This window comes from Cyrtonyx montezumae, unplaced genomic scaffold (genome assembly GCF_038088225.1).
Source record: "Cyrtonyx montezumae isolate F1298 unplaced genomic scaffold, pur_monq_1.0 scaffold_29, whole genome shotgun sequence".
Lineage (NCBI taxonomy): Eukaryota > Metazoa > Chordata > Aves > Galliformes > Odontophoridae > Cyrtonyx > Cyrtonyx montezumae.
Genome location: NW_027072033.1, coordinates 3,711,292 through 3,730,241, shown reverse-complemented (window position 1 = coordinate 3,730,241; position 18,950 = coordinate 3,711,292). Strand labels below are relative to the sequence as shown.

At 38.5% G+C, this 18,950-nt stretch overlaps 1 protein-coding gene across 1 annotated transcript in view; it reads left to right on the top strand.

Annotated features, from left to right (window-relative positions):
• The window catches only part of DENND4C (DENN domain containing 4C), a 73,902-nt gene that overhangs the window by 41,331 nt on the left and 13,621 nt on the right, over positions 1-18,950 (top strand). Inside the window, exons 17-26 of the mRNA XM_065740630.1 lie at positions 998-1,130; positions 1,626-1,832; positions 2,491-2,619; positions 4,274-4,418; positions 4,739-4,885; positions 7,032-7,157; positions 7,923-8,063; positions 9,351-10,498; positions 11,827-12,007; positions 13,339-13,448. Of these exons, the coding sequence (XP_065596702.1) occupies positions 998-1,130; positions 1,626-1,832; positions 2,491-2,619; positions 4,274-4,418; positions 4,739-4,885; positions 7,032-7,157; positions 7,923-8,063; positions 9,351-10,498; positions 11,827-12,007; positions 13,339-13,448 (2,467 nt within the window). The remainder of the gene's footprint in view (positions 1-997; positions 1,131-1,625; positions 1,833-2,490; positions 2,620-4,273; positions 4,419-4,738; positions 4,886-7,031; positions 7,158-7,922; positions 8,064-9,350; positions 10,499-11,826; positions 12,008-13,338; positions 13,449-18,950) is intronic.

Sequence of the window (18,950 nt, the reverse complement as noted above, 5' to 3'; positions counted from 1 at the left end):
ACATCTGATATGGAAGTGCATATAAAACTGAGGGGTGTCACTGAAATCTTCCATGCTGAAAAAATGGTACCCACTGACTCAGTGGTTGCTGAGTGTTTATGGAGACTGAAACAGTAGGTGTAATCACAGTGTAGTGATGTGCTGCTGCTGAAATACATTACCCCATTATAGCAGCTGTGAATGATCATCCCTACTTTTGCAGATTTTTCTGAGTTTGGCATGCAGGCTGTTGTTCATCACTGGTGAAAATGCTTAGCTAATGGTGGTAACTGTGTTGAAAAATAGTGTTTTGTAGTTGAGAATTTGTTCTATCATACAGTGTTATTGTGTTCTTTGCGGCTGTTGTTGCTTCTGTGGAAATGAAGAGGAGGCATTACTTTTGGAGTGATCTATGTATTCAACATCTGTCCATCACTGAGTCATTTAGGTGTATGTTGTAGTAACTTGAGAACATTCTCTTTGTTTCACCCACAGAAGGTGGGTAATGGACCTGCCCAATACTATTGATCTGTAAGAGATTAACCAAAAAAAAAAAAAAGAAAAAAAAGGAAAGAAAAAAAGCTTTTTGAATTCTTTCAGTCAGTGTTTTTCATCTCTGTGTAGGAAATGTGGCGTTTCAGCAAGTGTATATATGTTTTTCCTTACTCTTTCTTGGATGTTATGAAAGTTCTATTTCCGGCTGTTGTCCTGGTTAATCATCTCTGCTTCTCTGTCTTCTGTGGTATGGATGGTAGTCTTGTTCTTGAATTCACAGTTTATTTAAACTTCATGTCTTAAGCATCTTCTTTCTTATTGCAGTGTTTTTCTGAATGGGACTCAGAGAATTTCATCTGCTCACGCCTGCATGCCCCCTTTCTCCTTGGTTCTTTATTCTCTTTATTAGTTCTTAGTTTGCAAGTTGTCTTTGTAGGGCTTTTCTGCTGTCAATGGATATAGGAAAAGTTTTTCTTTTTCTTTTTCTTCTTCTTTTTTTTTTTTTTTTTTTAATAATCTATAGCTATAAAAACTTCCCACGGCTAGATTTCAAGCTCTTTGACAGACCACAGGAACTCAAGCTCTCCTTCAGGAGACACCCAGCTGGAAGCAACATTTCAAATAGTCCAGCACTCATGGCAAAGAGGACAAAACAGGTCAGATATGTCTTACTGTAACCACTGTGTAAATGCTGAAAGATACAGAGGTTTTTGTAAAATTACCACTGCCTGTTTATGCTATAAATTACGTTATTAGAGACTAGGTCTTGGTGTTGCTATTGGGAAGCAACATTGGTCAAGGAAAGCAGTGGAGAGCAAGAAATTAGTATATGAAATAAAACCTTATTTTCAAGCCAATTCTAAAGCTTTAGGCAGTGATATTAAGAACAAAATACAGAAAAAAAAAATGGAAATGGAAAGGAATGCTTCAATGAAAGGGGCAAAATGAAGGAGAGGGTGGGATTCAGATGCTCTTTTTTGCTTGTGGAGAGGCTTAATAGAAGTGTGTTAAGTGTGAAATGTCAGTTTAATGTTTGTCTCTTGTCCTTAAATGCTTCCTTTAAGAGGCTGGTATCTGAGTTAGTAATGGTTTCTAATTTATGGTTGCTCCCTCTTTGTCATCTTTGTTATTGTTTTGTTTTACCTTTACAGGAGATAAAAACTGCCCATAAGTTAGCCAAGAAATACTATGTAAGCCCTCCACAGTGGGCTAAGTGTCTCTTCAGTCACAGTTACAGCTTATGGTTTATTTGTCTGCCAGCCTACGTCAGAGTTGCACATCCTAAGGTCAAAGCACTCCAGAAGGCGTATGATATTCTAATTAAAATGAGGAAAACTGATGTGGAACCACTAGATGAGGCAAGTGTAAATGAAATATTGTTACAATGAACATGGAAAACAAGGCGCAAGTATAGAGTAAATCTTTCACTGGCAACAGAAAGTGAAACATTCTTAAAGCTGGTTCTGATTTAAAGCTACATTGAAATGGACTTGTAGTCCGCTTAACTAGGGCAACTGGAACTCTTTTTTTTTAATCGCTGACATCACATTAGCTTCTTCAGGTACTCCAGCTTAGTATTGCTTGTATTCTTTCAGACTTCTTTCAGACAGAAGTGCTTGAATATCCCTATTGTTAAAATGAACTTTTGATTACTACTCCACCATCATTGTGAACTGAAGGGGTAATGGATCTGTATGCAGCATTCTGTTCCTGCAGTAGTATACACAGACATAAAAAAGCAAGTTATCCTACTTCTTTGAATGGATGTTTATTTCCCTTCTCTCTTTTGCAAGCAGAAGAGACAGGGAAAAAATCGTGACTTAATAAGTGCTGATGTTATTTCAGCTCATGTGATTTCTTGTTTAAATTTTACTCCCTCTTCTGGCTGTTAGTTGAGTAGCTACTTTCACATATCTTTATCTTACATATTTTTGCAAGTTGGAAATTTGAGAAGATCTAAAGCTGTTTTAAAAATCCTTGTCATGAGTTCATTAATGGACTTCTGTATCTTATCAGGTGTGCTACAGAGTTGTAATGCAACTCTGTGGTCTGTGGGGTCAGCCTGTTCAGGCTGTGAGAGTCCTCTTTGAAATGAAAAATGCAGGAATACAGCCAAATGCCATCACTTACGGCTATTACAATAAGGTAGGAGAAATCTTGATAAAGGATATGGGTCAAGTGTCTCCCTCACTGTTAGTCTCCTTCCCCTATAATACAATGTCAGTACTTCCATAAGACTCTTGAGTCGATTTGTTGGTTCTTTTGGGCACACTTAACTTGATCTATGGCATTACAGTTTTACATTTTTTACATATACATTCCTGTGCTGTTTCCTTAATTAATTTGTTTAATTAATTTAATTTAATTAATTAATTCTGTTGAAATATACTAGTGCTGCTCTGAAAGAAATGCCTCCTGTTTCGTTATGTTTACCCACAGTGACAGAGGTATTATGTTAATGATATGGCATGAGAAGTTGAACCTTCCCACCAGTATTCTGTTACATTTTGTTGCCATGTGACAGGTGACAGTAGAGAGTCAGTTTGACAAAATAGCATCTGGCCTGGAAGTGTGTCTGAAGCAAAAGGATGTAATTGAGTTCTTCCATGGTGAAAAAATGGCACCCTTTGGTGCTGAATTTCATCAGTGACACTGTCATAACAGCTGTGAAACAGTTGATCCCTACTGATGCTGATTTTTTTTTTTTTATGAGCTTGGCATGTAGGCTTTTGTTCATCGCTGGTGAAAATACATAGCAAATGGTGGTAACTGTAGTTTTTTGTAGCTGAGGCTTTGCTCTATCATGTAGTGTTATTCTTTATAACTGTTGTAATTTCTGGTGGAATAAATAGAAGTCATACATTTTGGAGCAACCTCTGTATGCTAGTAGTTTTTCAATTACCAGACTTTTTATTTATACTTATTTACTTATTTCCTTTATTTACTTATTACTTAATACTTTATTTTTTGGTACCTAAAAGTGTACTGGAAAGTGGTTTTGTGATACAACGAGGGATAATGGCTTCAAAGTAAAAGGGGAGAAATTTGTGTTAGATATTTGGAAGAAACACTGTACTCAGTGGGTGATGAGGTACTACAGTAAGTTCATAGAATAATAGAATCATAGGGGTTGGAAGGGACCTCAAGAGATCATCGAGTCCAAACCCCCTGCCAAAGCAGGTTCCCTGCACCAGGTCGCACAGGTAGGCGTCCAGGTGGGTCTTGAATATCTCCAGTTGCCCAGAGAAGCTGTGAATGACCTGTCCCTGAAAGTGTTCATGGCCAGGCTTCGAGCACCCTGATCTAGGGGATGGCACCCCTGCCTATGACAGGGATTTTGAGGCTAGGTGGTCTTCAAAGGGTCCCTTCTAACCCAAACCATGGTTCTAAGGCCATCTGTTCCTATGTATATCCATTAAGGTAGAATGATCCATGACTGGTTGGGATTAGACTACTTAGAGCAGCCTGCTCCTTTCCTTGCTCAGTGTTCCTGGTGGGACTTCATAATAATCTATGTATTGTAAGAAGAAATGAGTCTCTTCTGTGATCTTTTGTTTCTAACTTGTAATATGAATATGAGTGATCTTGTTTAATTGAAGAAGATTTGATCCATAGTCAGTTGCCACTAAGCTAGTGAATCCATTGCTGTCACATAAAAGGGAAAAACCCAAGTATTTGTTCTTAACATTGATGGTAGATAACATCTTTTTCTGAGTATGGAAAGAAGAGGTTCTTACTATACTGTGTTCCTTAGTGTAAATGTGTTACTGTGTTGTTATTGCAATCTCCCTTTCTGTAGGCGGTTTTAGAATCTCCTTGGCCTAGCAGTAATCGCAGTGGCATATTTCTGTGGACAAAGGTACGAAATGTAGTTCGTGGCACAGCACAATTTAGGCAATGCCTAAAGAAAGCAACGCAGAGCCCACGCATACCTGTGATATCAGGTAATAAGTTAGATGAAGTGAATTTGTTCTGCTGAATGACAGCATGACTTGGTTTCTGAGAGACTGCAGCTAACATTCTGCTTTTACAAGTGGAAAGTCTTTCCTAAAGTATATAAAAATTGCCAACTTGATGTCCAGACTGTTTGTCTTAGAATGTCTTCCCCACACTGAAGTACAAATTGTCTAAGTTCTTTTGATAGAATTTCTCATTTAATATGCGCAAGCAAAAGTATTTACTGTTGTCTGAAAAGGTTAGATGCGTTTCAAAGTCTGTAATTTTAAATCCTCTTTTACTAACCAGCTCTCATTCGTGTCTTTAGCTCTGCGGAGTACCACGGGTGGAAGTGATGGGGACATGGTGAGCCATGGTAGCGTGGATAGTTCTAATGATGCTAACAGTGGGGAGCACACTCTCTTCGTCAGTGACTTAGTCAGGCTTGATTCCATTGATAATCACTCTAGCACAGGTACTAGATTCTGCTGGGTTTCACTACTAACAGTCCCCTAAAAGGTGAAATATTCTGTTCTCCTTTTGATTTCCCCTTTACCACCACCGTGTTCCCCTCTTGAGGCTGTAGAGAATGAAGCATGAAGTTAATCAATGTAAAGAGGTATGCTGTCATTGAATATTACTCCTCTGCCACAGTTTACACACCTTCTTTAAGTGAATTGTAGCAAGAAGTACAGTTACTTTAAACTAAACACCATACTGCAATCTCATGAAATTTGCTTTTTTGTACTAATCTTTTAAAAGATAAGAAGCTTCTGCTATTTGGTTTCAGCATATTGTTATTTATTCATAGAAATAAGTGGTCAATGAGTAATGTCCTTGTTTGTCTTAAAAGAAAAGGAGAAACAAAGCTAATGCTTTGAAATGTTGCGCCTTAATGGTAATATGAGAAAGTCTAATTATCACTCCTAGAATTAGCATGATATGCTAGGTCATAGTAAACTGTGATTTTAAAGGATATAACTGACCAGAGTTCGCCTACTTTGGGAATAAATGTATAAATGATTAGAATTCTTGTCATACGGTCTTTAGGAAGCACGCTATTTGAATGGAAAGACAGTTGATGAGCTGGATTAAAACTCAGCCCTGAGTGTGGTGTGCACTCCTGTGGTTAGACTCAAGTGGATAGCGTACACAGACAGTAACCACTTGAGATAAAAATCCATGGTTCTTAGTATCTGTTGTTCATTACATGCTATCTATGCACAGTCTCAACTAAACTTTCTTTCTATTTTTACCTCAAAACTTACTGTACAAACAGTTCTCGCATGCTTTTCATGTTTTTGGTATCTCTTTGAAGAGAACTTAGTGTCTTGATTCCTGAACTTCATCCAATATGGCTGCCTACATTACTGAACTCTCCTTCTCTCTGCTCTTTGTTGCTCTGCTTTTTGCTCTTTGCTGTCTCTTGGGTGCTGCATTTGTCCTTGACTATCATGGTGTGGGGTGCAGACTTACATGGTGTGAAGCCTTGGATGCACATGTACATTAATTCTACCCTTGGCTGTTACTTCTGCAGGTAATTTGCCCATTTATTGATAGGGTATTTTCACTTCAGTGGAATGCAGAGGCTAACATCACTGAGGATAGAGGGAAATTAAGGACCAAAGAATATCGGAAGTAGCTTTTGTGTATAAAAGGTTATTTTACACAGTAGTCAAATGTGTTAATTGATGGCTACATGTTTCTGCGTTTGCTCTATTTTGGAAATATTAACAGTCTTAATACACATAGATAAATTATATCAGTCATTCAAGATTTATGGAATCTTCTAATACCTTTTGAAACATTAACTTACATTTTGTACCCAATAACTTTTATTTTGATCTTTTCAAATAGTGTCATGTGTTCTGATAGCTACTGTGAGGCATATAAATAATCTTGTTTAACATGCTGCTGAGGATTATGTCCCATATAAAATTTGTATGTTTTGCATATACAGCAGCACTTCAGATAAAAGTGACCAAAGAATTAGTCTTTTTTTGATTGTTTCCTGTGGTAGCTTTTTTTTTGGACTGTATTTTTTTTTTCATAAAAGAATGAGTTATAGGTGTCAAATGTGATTGGTATCACAGAAGAATAACTATTAAAAAATACTTAGTTTTTTACTTTTTTTTCTGTTGCATTCTGTAATTTGTACTGTGCTGCAGAAACAGCACAGTTTGAAGTAGAGTTGTTCTCAGGGGTGTTTTCATTGTTAGAAGTTGATTCAATTACAGTTGTGTGTAAATTTCTTTTGTAGATGTACATGAGAATGTAGACTGCTCAGAAGTGAAATATTTCTTTCTAATGAGAGGTGAAAGGAATAGGAATGACAGGAGATACTATGTGTTCAGAAAAGTAGCTCTAGTGTTCCTCGAAAAATAATGCTTATTTAGTATAGTAGTAATTTAATGTAAATTAAAGTTTGCACTGCATAGTCTAATTTTCTCTGTTTTGACCATTGCCAATTTGTGCACAGATTTGTTAGTTTCCTGGTTCTTACTCTGAGCATTTCTGACACAACAGAACATGAAACAAATGGATTTTGGTTTTTATTTTCCTATTGAAAAATTCTGGAAGGAAAAACTAACCCGAGGCTCGTATTTTATTCCTTCAAACAGGTGGTCAGTCAGACCAGGGCTGTGGATCTAAGAATGAACTGTCAAGGGATAATGGAGATAGTCTTTGTGCAACTGAATCACAAGTAGAAAAAGATGTTTCTTCTAAAGCTGAAGAACTAATAGGAGGTTAAGTATGCATGTTTATACTGATGATATTCTTTGATGTACTTTCTTCATCCATTAGTCTGCCACAAATACCTAGTTCATTCATAATGTTACTTACCAAGGTCAAAGTATGACTTCATAGAATCTGCTAGACATTTGCTGTGCGTTAGACAATAGCAGCGAAGTACATGTAGTTAAAAGTAGTCTTTTTTGTGATTAACTTAATATAGATGAAAAAAATGGAGAAGTGTTGAATCATAGAGTATTTTGTATTACATTTCTATCCTTTGTGTGTTTGAACTCTTGACCATTTTTTAAGCTGTACTAGTAGGCCTAATAAAAGGCACTACTCTACTATAAGCTCTTTCCCACTGTTGAAAATATGAAAATCTCCTCTGTCCAGATTTTGACATTTATTTTTCTTGGTTTGTATTTCATTACTGTGTCTGTTTCATATTTGTGTTAAGAAATCCTTAATGTCAGTTAGGGCCTCTGTTCTTATCATTAGACAAACAGTCTTTCATTAAAAACTGAATACTGCTACCCTGATTAGATCTGTTGGAAAAGTACCAAGGGAAGAAATTGACACGAGCTGTACAACCACACAGTCTTAGTCATACTCTCTACTGTTGTCTTCTGAGTTACTACTCCCAGGAAATGCTACCTGCTGGTAGGGCTGACCTTTCAGATTAATACCATATAGAAAAACAGAGTATTTGTTTTCTTAACAATGTAAATTGAGTTGTTCAGTTAAAGTAACTAAAATTTACATCGTCTTTCTTCTAGAGGTTTGCATTGAGGAATCTGATGAGAAGAAACAGCTAGATATAGAAGTTCATAGTCCAGCAGATCCACCTGCTTGGGGTAACAGTATTGTGAAAGTTCCATCTGGCATTTTTGATAGCAATGGAAGGAAAAACAGTGGTGGTGAGTCACTGGCTGAAACAAAACTTACTGAAGTCTTGAGCTTATTGTGCTGTAATGTTTTGCAACATCTTGGCTACTAAAAAAAATAATTATAATAGAAGTGCAAATGTCTTACATAATATTTATTTTCCACTGTTATCCTTTTTAGATTAATTTTAAAGGGATTTGTGGATTTTAAATTTGAAAACTAGTAGTGCTCAGTAGACTGAACTCAAGATTTTTCTTGTTCTACACTGAGTGTCTTTCACTAATGTACTAGAAAATCGAGAGAACTAGAGTCTCTGCTCTTGACTTTTGGCCACCTAAATGTCAGTGGCTTTGGACAAGTCACATTTATACAGTGTCTTATGCTGCCAGTATATAATCTGGGAGCAGTACTATATTCTTAGTGACACACGAGATTTATGTAAATACCTGGTGCTTTTTAATGTGGAAGACAAAAAGGTGGATATATGACAGACAAATCTTGGGCCTCTTTTTTCCCCCCATTTTTATGCCTGTCCTTGACTAAGACAATGTAGTCCACATTCAGTGGTCAGGTACAAAACAGCAGAACTCCTTAAGAGGGTTGCCAGCATTTAGTTTGATATCAAGGAGTTGAGTCTTCAACAAGAAATTGCCCAGAATGTTTATGACAGTTGTGAGAACAAGAAGCAGCGTCAGTAGGATGCTCAAATGTTCTCAAGCAGTGGATATGATACATCTAGTGCTCTGTTGGAGTCCTAGTATAGTAGGATTTGTCCTTACAGAGATCATTAGAAGTAAAAAAATTCTGCTTACCTAACCTTCTTTCTAAGCACATATTGCCCTGAGGAAATAGGAATGTTTTTAGGATTAGTTAATAACTTACACATCTGAATTTAATGTTCTTGAATGTATTTCTGTCATAAGCAAAATCATGCTTTGTTGTGCCCACACATTATACTTCAGAATTAAGTGTGGATTTCAATGTATGCATCTGTGAATGTAGCTCTGGGGAAAAATAAATTAGAATGCACAATTATAATTGTACTTTCCTTCATTTATTGAAGAATTACCTATTGTCTGTTGGGAGGATGGCACAGGAAAAGAGGTGAAGCCAGAAAAAGCTTCAGAGTCAAATGATGATTTTTGATTTACAGGGTACCACTGCAGCCAGTAGAGTAATGTGTTAACAGCAGTTTTAACTTTGAAGTGAGACCTTGACATTATGTTGCCCACAGTCTTCTCAGTAGAGAAGCCAGATGACTTCAGAAGGCAATGGTTTTGATGGTTGTGGATGCCATATTAATGCCATTTCTCTTTTAGAAACTGCTTCAAGCCTACTGTCCATAACTCAGGATTCATTTGAAGATGCAGTCTTCGGTGATGCTCCTCCTAAGAAAACAAGTGAAAAAGGACAAAAGAGGCAGAAACTATTTTCAGAGAGAAGCTGCAGTTTCAGCAGTGAAAGCAAAGCAGAAATGCTGCTGAAAAAAGGGAGCTTGGACTTACATTCCAAAGAAATAGCAATAATGATGGGAGCGGATGCTAAGATTTTAACCGCAGCTTTATCTGGCGCCAAAACTTCGGTCTGTAATACAAGTAGATCTCACAGTGTTGATAGTGTTGCTGACCAACAGGTTTCTGGCAAAAATGGCACTTGGAGTCACGTTATTGATAGTGACTGGGAATTGGAGCATAGAACATCGCCAGTGCTGGAGGAACCTGGGGAAGGGCAGGAGCATCTTGAGAATGGAAGAAATGAAAATGTGAACATGGTAGAGGGCATGAAAATTGAACAGGTACCTGAGTCGAAAAACCAGAAAGTGGAATCCAAAGATGCAGCTACTAAGAGGAATAGCTTTTATGGGGTGGTTAAGCCTGTTGAAAGGGAAGATGTTGAAGTAGGCTTGGATCCTTTATCATTGCTGGCTACTGACTGCATCCAACCAAGACTCCCAGAAGCTGAGGAAAAGCTGGTATCACCAGTTGCAGCACGTAATTTGGCAGATGAAATTGAGAACTATATGAACCTCAAGAGCCCAATGAGTAGTAAGTTTCCCAGCATGGAACTACACAAGCCAGACAGGGAAACCGAGGCTTCTGGTACACTGAGTCACACCCAAGACAGGAGGTCAAGCCTGCCTTTGGACCACATCCCACCACTCCCTGAGTCTTACGAAAATCGCAGAAGTCCTTCTGTCTCCAGATCCAAAACATTTACTGGACGACCAAAACAACAGATGCATCCACGAGTTCAAAAGGAGCGATCTTCATCTTTGACAGGACTAGGTCGTTCTTCTCCACATGGCTCCTTAGGATCGGTTGTAACAACTTTGTCTAATCTGAAGTTAGACAATATACTGTCTGGACCAAAAATGGATGTTCTAAAATCAGGCATGAAGCAGGCTGCCAATGTGGCCAGTAAGATGTGGGGAGTTGTAACTTCGGCATATAGCTACTCAGATGATGAGGCAAGTATTTTTCAAAACGAACAATTTCAGTAGACAAAATTAAGAGCACTAACTCCTGTGCCCAGAAGATTGCTTCACAACACGGTATGCTTTTATTAAGTAATGAATTTTATTAGCTAATTTATAAAAAATGTACTGTATTTTGTTGGAGTTTTGTGCTGGCGCTGAAAAACAGTTTTCAGTTCAAAGCAAATTATATGATCTTGATGTAGTAAACCCAAAACTCAGCATGTTTTATTCTCAACATTTCTTCCCTACACTTGGCGCAGTTTTTTTTTTTGTTTTTTTTTTTTAATAAATCTATAAGATACACTTGTAAGAATAACATTAGGTAATCTTAAATTATACCATACTGCTTTAAAAAAAAAAGTGAAAAAATTGAATTCTACAAACCTAAGGCAGACTGTTGAATGTTAAAGCTGAATACAGTAAAAAACAACTCGAGGTCTAGTAATTACACACTTTAGGAATTTAGTAATGGAACACTGGAGATCCTTTGTGAGCACACTTAATGAAGAGTCTATTTCCATTTAAATCATTTTAAAGCATAGTGACACAAATGTAAGAGGAAATGCGTATTATAATTTAATAATTTACATACACATCTTATTACTGTAATTCCAAATGTACTTTTCTGTCTTCGGGAGGACCTCTGAACTGGTTAATGCCTTTATCTGGTACATTGCTGTCTAAGGATTTGTCTTCTCTCTGGAAGCTGTTAAGGTGGTTCCTTGTTTCCTTTTTCTAATTCTGCCTCTATTTCTCCATCTCTGTAAGAAGTAGGAAGGAAGGAAATAGCTGTGAAGTTTTATTTCTACTTGAAACAGATATAACTGATGTTATTAGTATGGGCTTCTCTACTGAATACTGAAAATACATTTCTTCCCTTTTTTTGGCATGTTATCATGTATATTTTGCCAATAGTAACACTTACTGGTTCTTTTCAGAGTTCTTCTATTTGATTTTCTTTGTTTTTGTTTTAAATCATGACCTAGGTTTTCTTGAATGTTTTTTTCCCTTATGTTGACTTATTCCTTTGAGTTTTCTTCAAGAGAGCATCATAATTCCCTTAGTTTATTCCATTTTTACCTTTATTATGTGTTTTTTTGTTGTTGTTGTTGTTTTGTTTTGTTATTCTCTCCTTGGTTCTCCTATGACAAAGAAGTTAAATATTTTTGTCTGTTTTGTCCAATATCTCCTCTTTTTTATCAGGGAAGATTGTCTACATGTATCTTGCATGTAAAGATAATAATCATTTGATTATTGATGAAGATAAAGATGAACTGAAGTAACCTAAAAATGCTCATTTTGTTTTTTTAACGTTAAAGGAAGAAAACAGTCAAGGAGACTCCAACTTCCCTGCTGGCTTTGAAGATAGTATTTTAGGAGATAATCTGTCATCCAGAGTTGGAGTCCCAGGACTAATTGCAAATGAGCTTGCAGAAAGCACTACTAGTCTTGGCAGTAGCAGTAGCAGTGGAGAAGCAGGAAGACAACATTACAATGCAGGTGAATTTTTTTTTCCTTCAGAATCTGTTTATAATATAATAGTATGTCTGAAATCATTCAAAATAATGGATGCTGTTGCCATAAACTGAAATAATGTCAAGCTTTTAAAATAAGCGTAGACTATTTATCTATTTTATAAATACTGTTTCTTTGCAGTAGCAATTAGCTAATGCTTCTCTTTCCTGAATATAAAAATTGTAGGGACTTAACTTTAAAATACTTCCTCTATATTGAAGAACTGCAAATAGTTGCATAACTAGTGGAGGCAAAGCCATCAGCATTGATGTGGAATAGGAATTACTGGATGCAGACTTGATTTGAAGGTAAATAATTGATGAATATGTGCCTGAAAGCCAAACCGACATTCTTTGAAAGACCTAAAACTAGTTGAATTAGATCAAATCATTTTCAGTTGAGATTTGACTTAATTTGTGAAAAGAAAGTGTGTTGGAGGACTTTTTTTGTGATTTATCTATCTCTGTTGTAATTTAATTATATAAGTATGATAAATTCCACATGCATCAACTGAGGAAGAGGTCTTGTCAAAGGATGGCCCTTTCTAGCAAAATCTGTTAGGAATTTTAAGTCTGAAGGTGTTCTGGTTGCACATTAAAAAAGTGTGTGGCCAGCAGGTGATCCTCCCCCTCTACTCTGCCCTGTTCAGGCCTCACCTGGAGTACTGTGTCCAATTCTGGGCTCCCTGGTACGAAAAAAGACAGGGATCTCTTCGTAAGAGTCCTGAAGAGGGCTACAAAGATGATTAAAGGGTGTGGAACACCTCTCTTATAAGGAAGGACTGAGAGACCTGGGTCTGCTCAGTCTTGAAAAAAGACTCAGCGGGAATCTGATTCACATCTACACATGTTTAAGGTGCAGGAGGCAAAGGGACAAGGCCACTCTTCTCAGCAGTGTGCGGTGAATAGACAGGGGGAAATAGCCACAAACTGAGGCATAGGAGTTTCCACACAAATGCGCATGGGAACTTCTTCCCAGTGCAGTGATGGAGCACTGGCACAGCTGCACAGAGAGGTGGTGGAGTCTCCTTCTCTGGAGATGTTCAGGACCCGCCTGGATGCCTACCTGTGCAACCTGGGCTAGGGAGCTGCTTTGGCAGGGGGTTAGAGTCAATGATCCCTGGAGGGTGCTGGGACTAGATGATAACCAGAAGAATGATATCACTGTATGTTGCAATACCAGTAAATTTACAGAGCTACACACATTTGAGATCTGGTACCTGTTTCTGTCTTGGCTGAATAGAAATTCTGTTCTGGTATTGTTCTTTTCTTAATGAACAAATTGCTAGAATGAATTACTTGTTCTTTTATGTACAGGTGAAGTTTCATTCCCAAGAAGTATGAAAGTTCCAGATTCTGAGAAGTCAGAGGTCAGCTCTTCTCATAATACAAGTTTATCCAGCATTTTCCAGAACTATGCAATGGAGGTAAGATTACTACATTCATAAATTAAATATATAATTATTTGATATTATTATGTTGATTAATTACATGTTTAGTTGGATGGCAGTTGAAGTTTTCTTAGCGTTTTTGCATGTTTCTGCTGCAGAGAGGCTTGATGTGACAATTAAGTTTGAAAAAGTTTCAAGTGGTTTTGTGTCTCTCATATATGGGGAGAAGAGAATTTAGGGAGAGGTTAAAACTTGATGTGCAGTGGAAATCAGTATGAAAACAAGATTTCTTTTCCTTTCAAACATTTTTTCCTTTAGGAGAATTGTTTATTGGTGCTAGATAATTCTGATGGGCTGTCTCTACAAGTCCCTAAACCCCACTCATCCCACCTCATTAGAGTAGAGGAGAGAAGCTGAAGTGCAGAAACAAGGAAAAAAACTTGGGGGTCATGGCAAAGACAGTTTAATAAAAGTGATATTATTTCTTAATATGAAGAAAAAAAAGAAAAGGAAACTGTAAATAAGGGACGTTGTCTCAGTCATTCATCACAAGGAATCTAGTACTCCCTATGCAACAGCTACCTTGGAAAAACTAACCACCACACCCAACTTTTTTGCCAAGGATGAAGTTACGTAAGATGGAATATCTCCTCTTGTCTCCTTTCCCAGTCTTTTGCCCACCTCCAGCCTATTTGCTGAGGTAGCAGAGCAAGGGACAAAAAAAAAAAGGCATTCTGGTGTGTAAGCTCTGGGCAGCAACAGTTAAAATGTTGATGTTTAATCAGCATTATGTTGTTCGTGTATTGAAAATACAGGACAATAAAGGCTACTATGGGAAAAGAAAAGTTAATATACCAGAATAGCACAGTACAATTACTTGTTTTGTTTCTCTGTTTCAGTTATTGCTTACAGATGCTTTCAGAGTTCAAACACATAGACAGTGGACACTTCATGTGCCTTTGTCACTTTTCACTTTAACACTTTTCTGTAGTGTTGTTTTCTTTAGGTTGCGTATAATTTTCTTTAATGTTTGATCTGCATGCCTAGGCATTACCTTACATAAGGGGTATAGAATAGTCAAAGAGAAAGTTGCTGTTTATCTAAGAAGCATTACTTTGTGTTATTTCCTGTGCAAATAAAATAAAGGGAAGCCTGAAAAAGTACTACTACAGTGTTATTTTTGAGCATCTCTTCTCCAGTCCTCAATCTAGTTTAGTAATGAGACTTTTATGAGGTAAGAACTAGCATTCTTTTTTTTTTTCCACCACAAAGCTTTCTTTTTTAATTTCTACTTCTGTGGAAACATAGATGGGTACATAAACAATCTGTGTATGATGATATCTTCACAGTAGTTAACAATTGCAAATGGTAATATCAGCATTGTGGTTTAATGCTTCTTCCAGTGTTCAGAATACCTAACCAAAATGATTACTATTTGCCTTTCATAGTAGAAGTTATGAGGAAAAGATAACTTGAGTATGCTGAGTAAGCAGTGATAAACTCAAGTCTCTAAACTGGCATTCTGATACGTACACTTCTGTGATTACCTTAAAATTTTAAGACTGACAGTTCTTTTATCCATGTAAGCTGTGCAGTGAAAATGTGCAACTTAATAGGAAATAAAAATGAGCCTTGCATTACCTGACAACTTTTAAGAGGAAAAAAAAAAAGGGGGTGGGAGTGGAAGGAGAGAGAGAGAGAGGTGGATGGAGAAAGAGATCACTGGTCCAGCCAGTGGAGGTTCTTAGACTCTTGGAGTGCTCATCCAGAAGTCCTTCCTAAGCTTCTCTAAGGCATCCTTTTGTGTCTGCTAGATTTTTGGCGTCTGCAAGTTTGGCACACCTGCAGTCACACTGTTGTTATCTATTGATCATTTCTAGAGGTCATTCTGTCCCCCTTGAACAGTGGAGTTTTGGCCAGACCAAGGCTACCTGCTTTGACAGGACTCGCTTCTCCAACCACATCTTTAGTTTAGTCTGTTGTCATGCTTATAGTCTTATCTACAAATGCTTGGGACAGTTCCAGGCATACCACAGTTCCAGTCTGCTACACTACCCCATGGTTCAAACAATTAATAGACCATAGTTATCTGAGTAGATAGAAAAAGGGGAGAAAGGACAAGGAGAGAGAAGAAAAGAAATATTAAGCTGCTATTCTGTAGCTTAATATTGTTGTAAGGGATATAATTATTACAGGTAGGAAAATACCTAAAATCATAATTCCATTATTTACAGTCTATCTTCCCCACCGTGTGAATTCTGAAGAGCTTAGCAGGGAGCTAGATTGGGATCCAAGAATTCAGTCCCCGTTGCAGTGGTTTCTCAAGTTAGCACTGTCCTCTTCAAGATTTGAACATCTCACAGTTTATCTTTGATGTTGTTGACTTATACACAATACACAGAAAAGAAGAGAACAAGCAATCTTAGACTTAACGTATGAGAATGCAGTACAGAATAGAAATAACACAATAATTACAATTCCCATTTGTAGAAGCAATACTAACCATTCTTCAGATGAAAGTGTGAAAACACAAAAGATCTAACTACCCTCCATCTCATTCTCTTGGAGATGTTGAATAGCATCTTCTGATGTCTTAAATGAGTCTGAGATTGTTTTAGATGGCAACTGATACATAAGATATTTAAACAACCCATCCGTACAAAATCATGGCATCTGTGATTATGCTGCAGTAGCAGAACAAGTTAATCTACAGTCTGGGTTTACATAAAGTCATTAAAGTCAAAATCAGAAACACAGTTATTATAAACACCAATAGTCCCTGAAGACACTCTAATTCTGCATGCAGTATTCCTTGTACAGGTGCATTCCACTATGTACAGGAATCTGGGATTACTGTAATGCAAATAGATATAGCGGCTCAGTTGCAACTGGATTGGCAGTGATTTAAGGTGTTCAAAAACCATCCTTTGGCCATGTTGTCCATTAAATCCTTGGGAATGCTTTTTTCAGTTCCTTCAGTCCATAATATAGTTTTCCTTGTCTCCAGGGGTTCAGGGAGAGAGTGACTTTCCTGCTGTTCCATTTTCCTAACAGCTAGCTTACATTTAAGATTACTCCCAATGATTCCAATCCTTCTGCCATAGTTTATCAACTCCTAGGCCGTTTTTCCCCAGCCATTGGTCTCTCCTCATCCAGCTTGCAAGGCTAGGACATTCTGTAAGTGGTCATTCTAACTGAACTGCATGTAGAATCATAGAATCACCAAGTTTGGAAAATACATCTAAGGTCATCCAGTCCAACAATCCACCAATCATTAGTATTTTCCACTAACCCATGTCCCTTAGTACAATATCCGAATGTTTCTTGAACACTTTCAGGGACAGTGTTCCATCACCACCCTGTGCAGCCTGTTCTGGTGCCTGACCACTCTCTTGGAGAATTATTTCCTAGTGTCCAACCTGAGTCTCCCCTGGCACAACTTGAGGTCATTCCCTCTAATACTATTGCTAGTTACATGGGAGAAGTTGCCAACTCCCATTTCACTACAACCTCCCTTCAGGTAGTTGTAGAGAGCAGTAAGGTTGTGCTTGTGCTCGAGACCCTTCACCAGCTTTGTTGCCCTTCTCTGGACATGTTCCAGGGCCTTAAAGTCTTTCTTGTAGTGGGGAGCCCAAACTGAACACAATTCCCAAGGTTCAGCCTCACCAAGACTGGGTACAGAGGAATGATCACTTCCCTGGTCTTGCTGGCAACTGTATCCCTGATACAGTCCAGAGCTGACCTCTAGGGAACACCACTTGTGACTGATCACCAGTTGGATGTGACTTCATTTAACACCAGTCTCTATGCCCAGTCCTCCAGCCAGTTCCTTACCCAGCAAAGAATTGTCAACATTTTACCAGGCTGGTTTGGCCCGGTTCCGTGATGATCAGTGTGGGGGATCCATGGACCCACAAAAGGGGAAGGGGGAAAGGGAAAAGGGAGATGGGCCTAGAAACAAAACAGCAGCAACGATCTGAGGAGGAAAGCTCATTTACTAAATAGATATCGGAAAGCAAAATAACACCATATAATACAATATAATTGGAATTAAAGCTAATAAATCAAATAAAATGAGCAAGAGAGAGTGTCCGATAAACCGAAGGCCTTACGCTAACGCTGAAGGCGGACGGCAGCGAGCACCCACTGCTGAGTCCATCCCAAAGGAAAGAGAGTGTCCCGTGACTGCAGACAGTTTTTATCTTTCCCTCTGAGTGTAAACACGTAAAAATGCAAAGCATCGCACAGTCCTCTGGGGAATGCAGTTCTTCTCTTCTGAGACAGGTATACCTGAGACTGATCAATGATCCACGGAGCTGGAGCATTAACTCTTTAACTCCAAATGCACTACATGATGTTCTGATGTGGAATACCAATGCCAAAAATCATAAAACCATGACAAGAATGTGTCTGCCCAAGCCACAGTCTGCCAGCTTTTCCAGGAGAATACTGTGGGAGAGAGTGTTGAAGACTTTGCTGGAGTTTAGGTTGACTACGTCAACATCCTTTCCCTAATCCACAAGGCAGGTCGCTCAATCACAGAGGGAGATGAGAGTCTGGTCATACAGGACCTGCCTTTTGTGAACCCATGCTGGCTAGTTTTCCCAGTTGTCCCTCACATGCCATGTGATCTCCCTCAAGATGACCTGCGCCATCGCCTTTTCTAGTCAAGGTGAGGCTGACAGGCCTGTGGTTCCCCAGGTCCTCTTTACCACCTTTCTTGTAGATGGGAGCCATGTTGTCAAGACTCCAATCCTCTGGGCCCTCTCCAGTTGACCAGGAATGCTGATAGATGGTAGAAAGCTGCTCAGCTATTACATCTTGCCAGCTCTCTCAGCACCCTCAGGTGGATCCCATCTGTCCCCATGGACTTGTAGCTACTACTCCAGTAGCTCTCTTAACAGTTTCCACCTGAATTGTGGGGGGTTTATTCTGCTGCCCATCCAAGACTTCCAGGTCAAGGGGATACCTTGTGGATAAATCATCTGACATTTAAAGACAGATGTGAAGGAAGGCATTGAGAGCTTCAGCCTTCTCCTTCTCCTCAGTGGTCATGTTCCCAACTGCAGACAGTGAAGGATGGAGATTTTCCTTAACTCTCTTCTTACTGTTAGTATATTTGTAAAAAAGTTTTTTGTTCTATTCTACCTGAGTAGCCAAGTTGAGTTCAAGCTGTGCTTCTGCCTTTCTGGTTTTCTCCTTGCACATCCTAACAGTGTCTTTGTACTCTGCTGAAGTTCTCTGTCCCTTCTTTCATGAGGGGAAGATTGTCTTTTTGTCCTGGAGCCTCAGGAGAATCTCCCTGTTCATCCATGGTGGTCTTTTTCCCCCATTGGCTCATCTTGCAACACTGGGGAATTGCCTGCTCCTGGGCCTTCCTTCTTGCAGAGACAGACTGGGGGAAGAATTGCTGGAGAAGAGCCCTGCATAGAAGGACTTGAGGGATCCAGTGGATGAGAAGCTGGATGTGAGTCAGCAGTGCATGCTTGCAGCCCAGAAGGACACCTATATCCTGGGTTCATAGGTTCATAAGGTTGG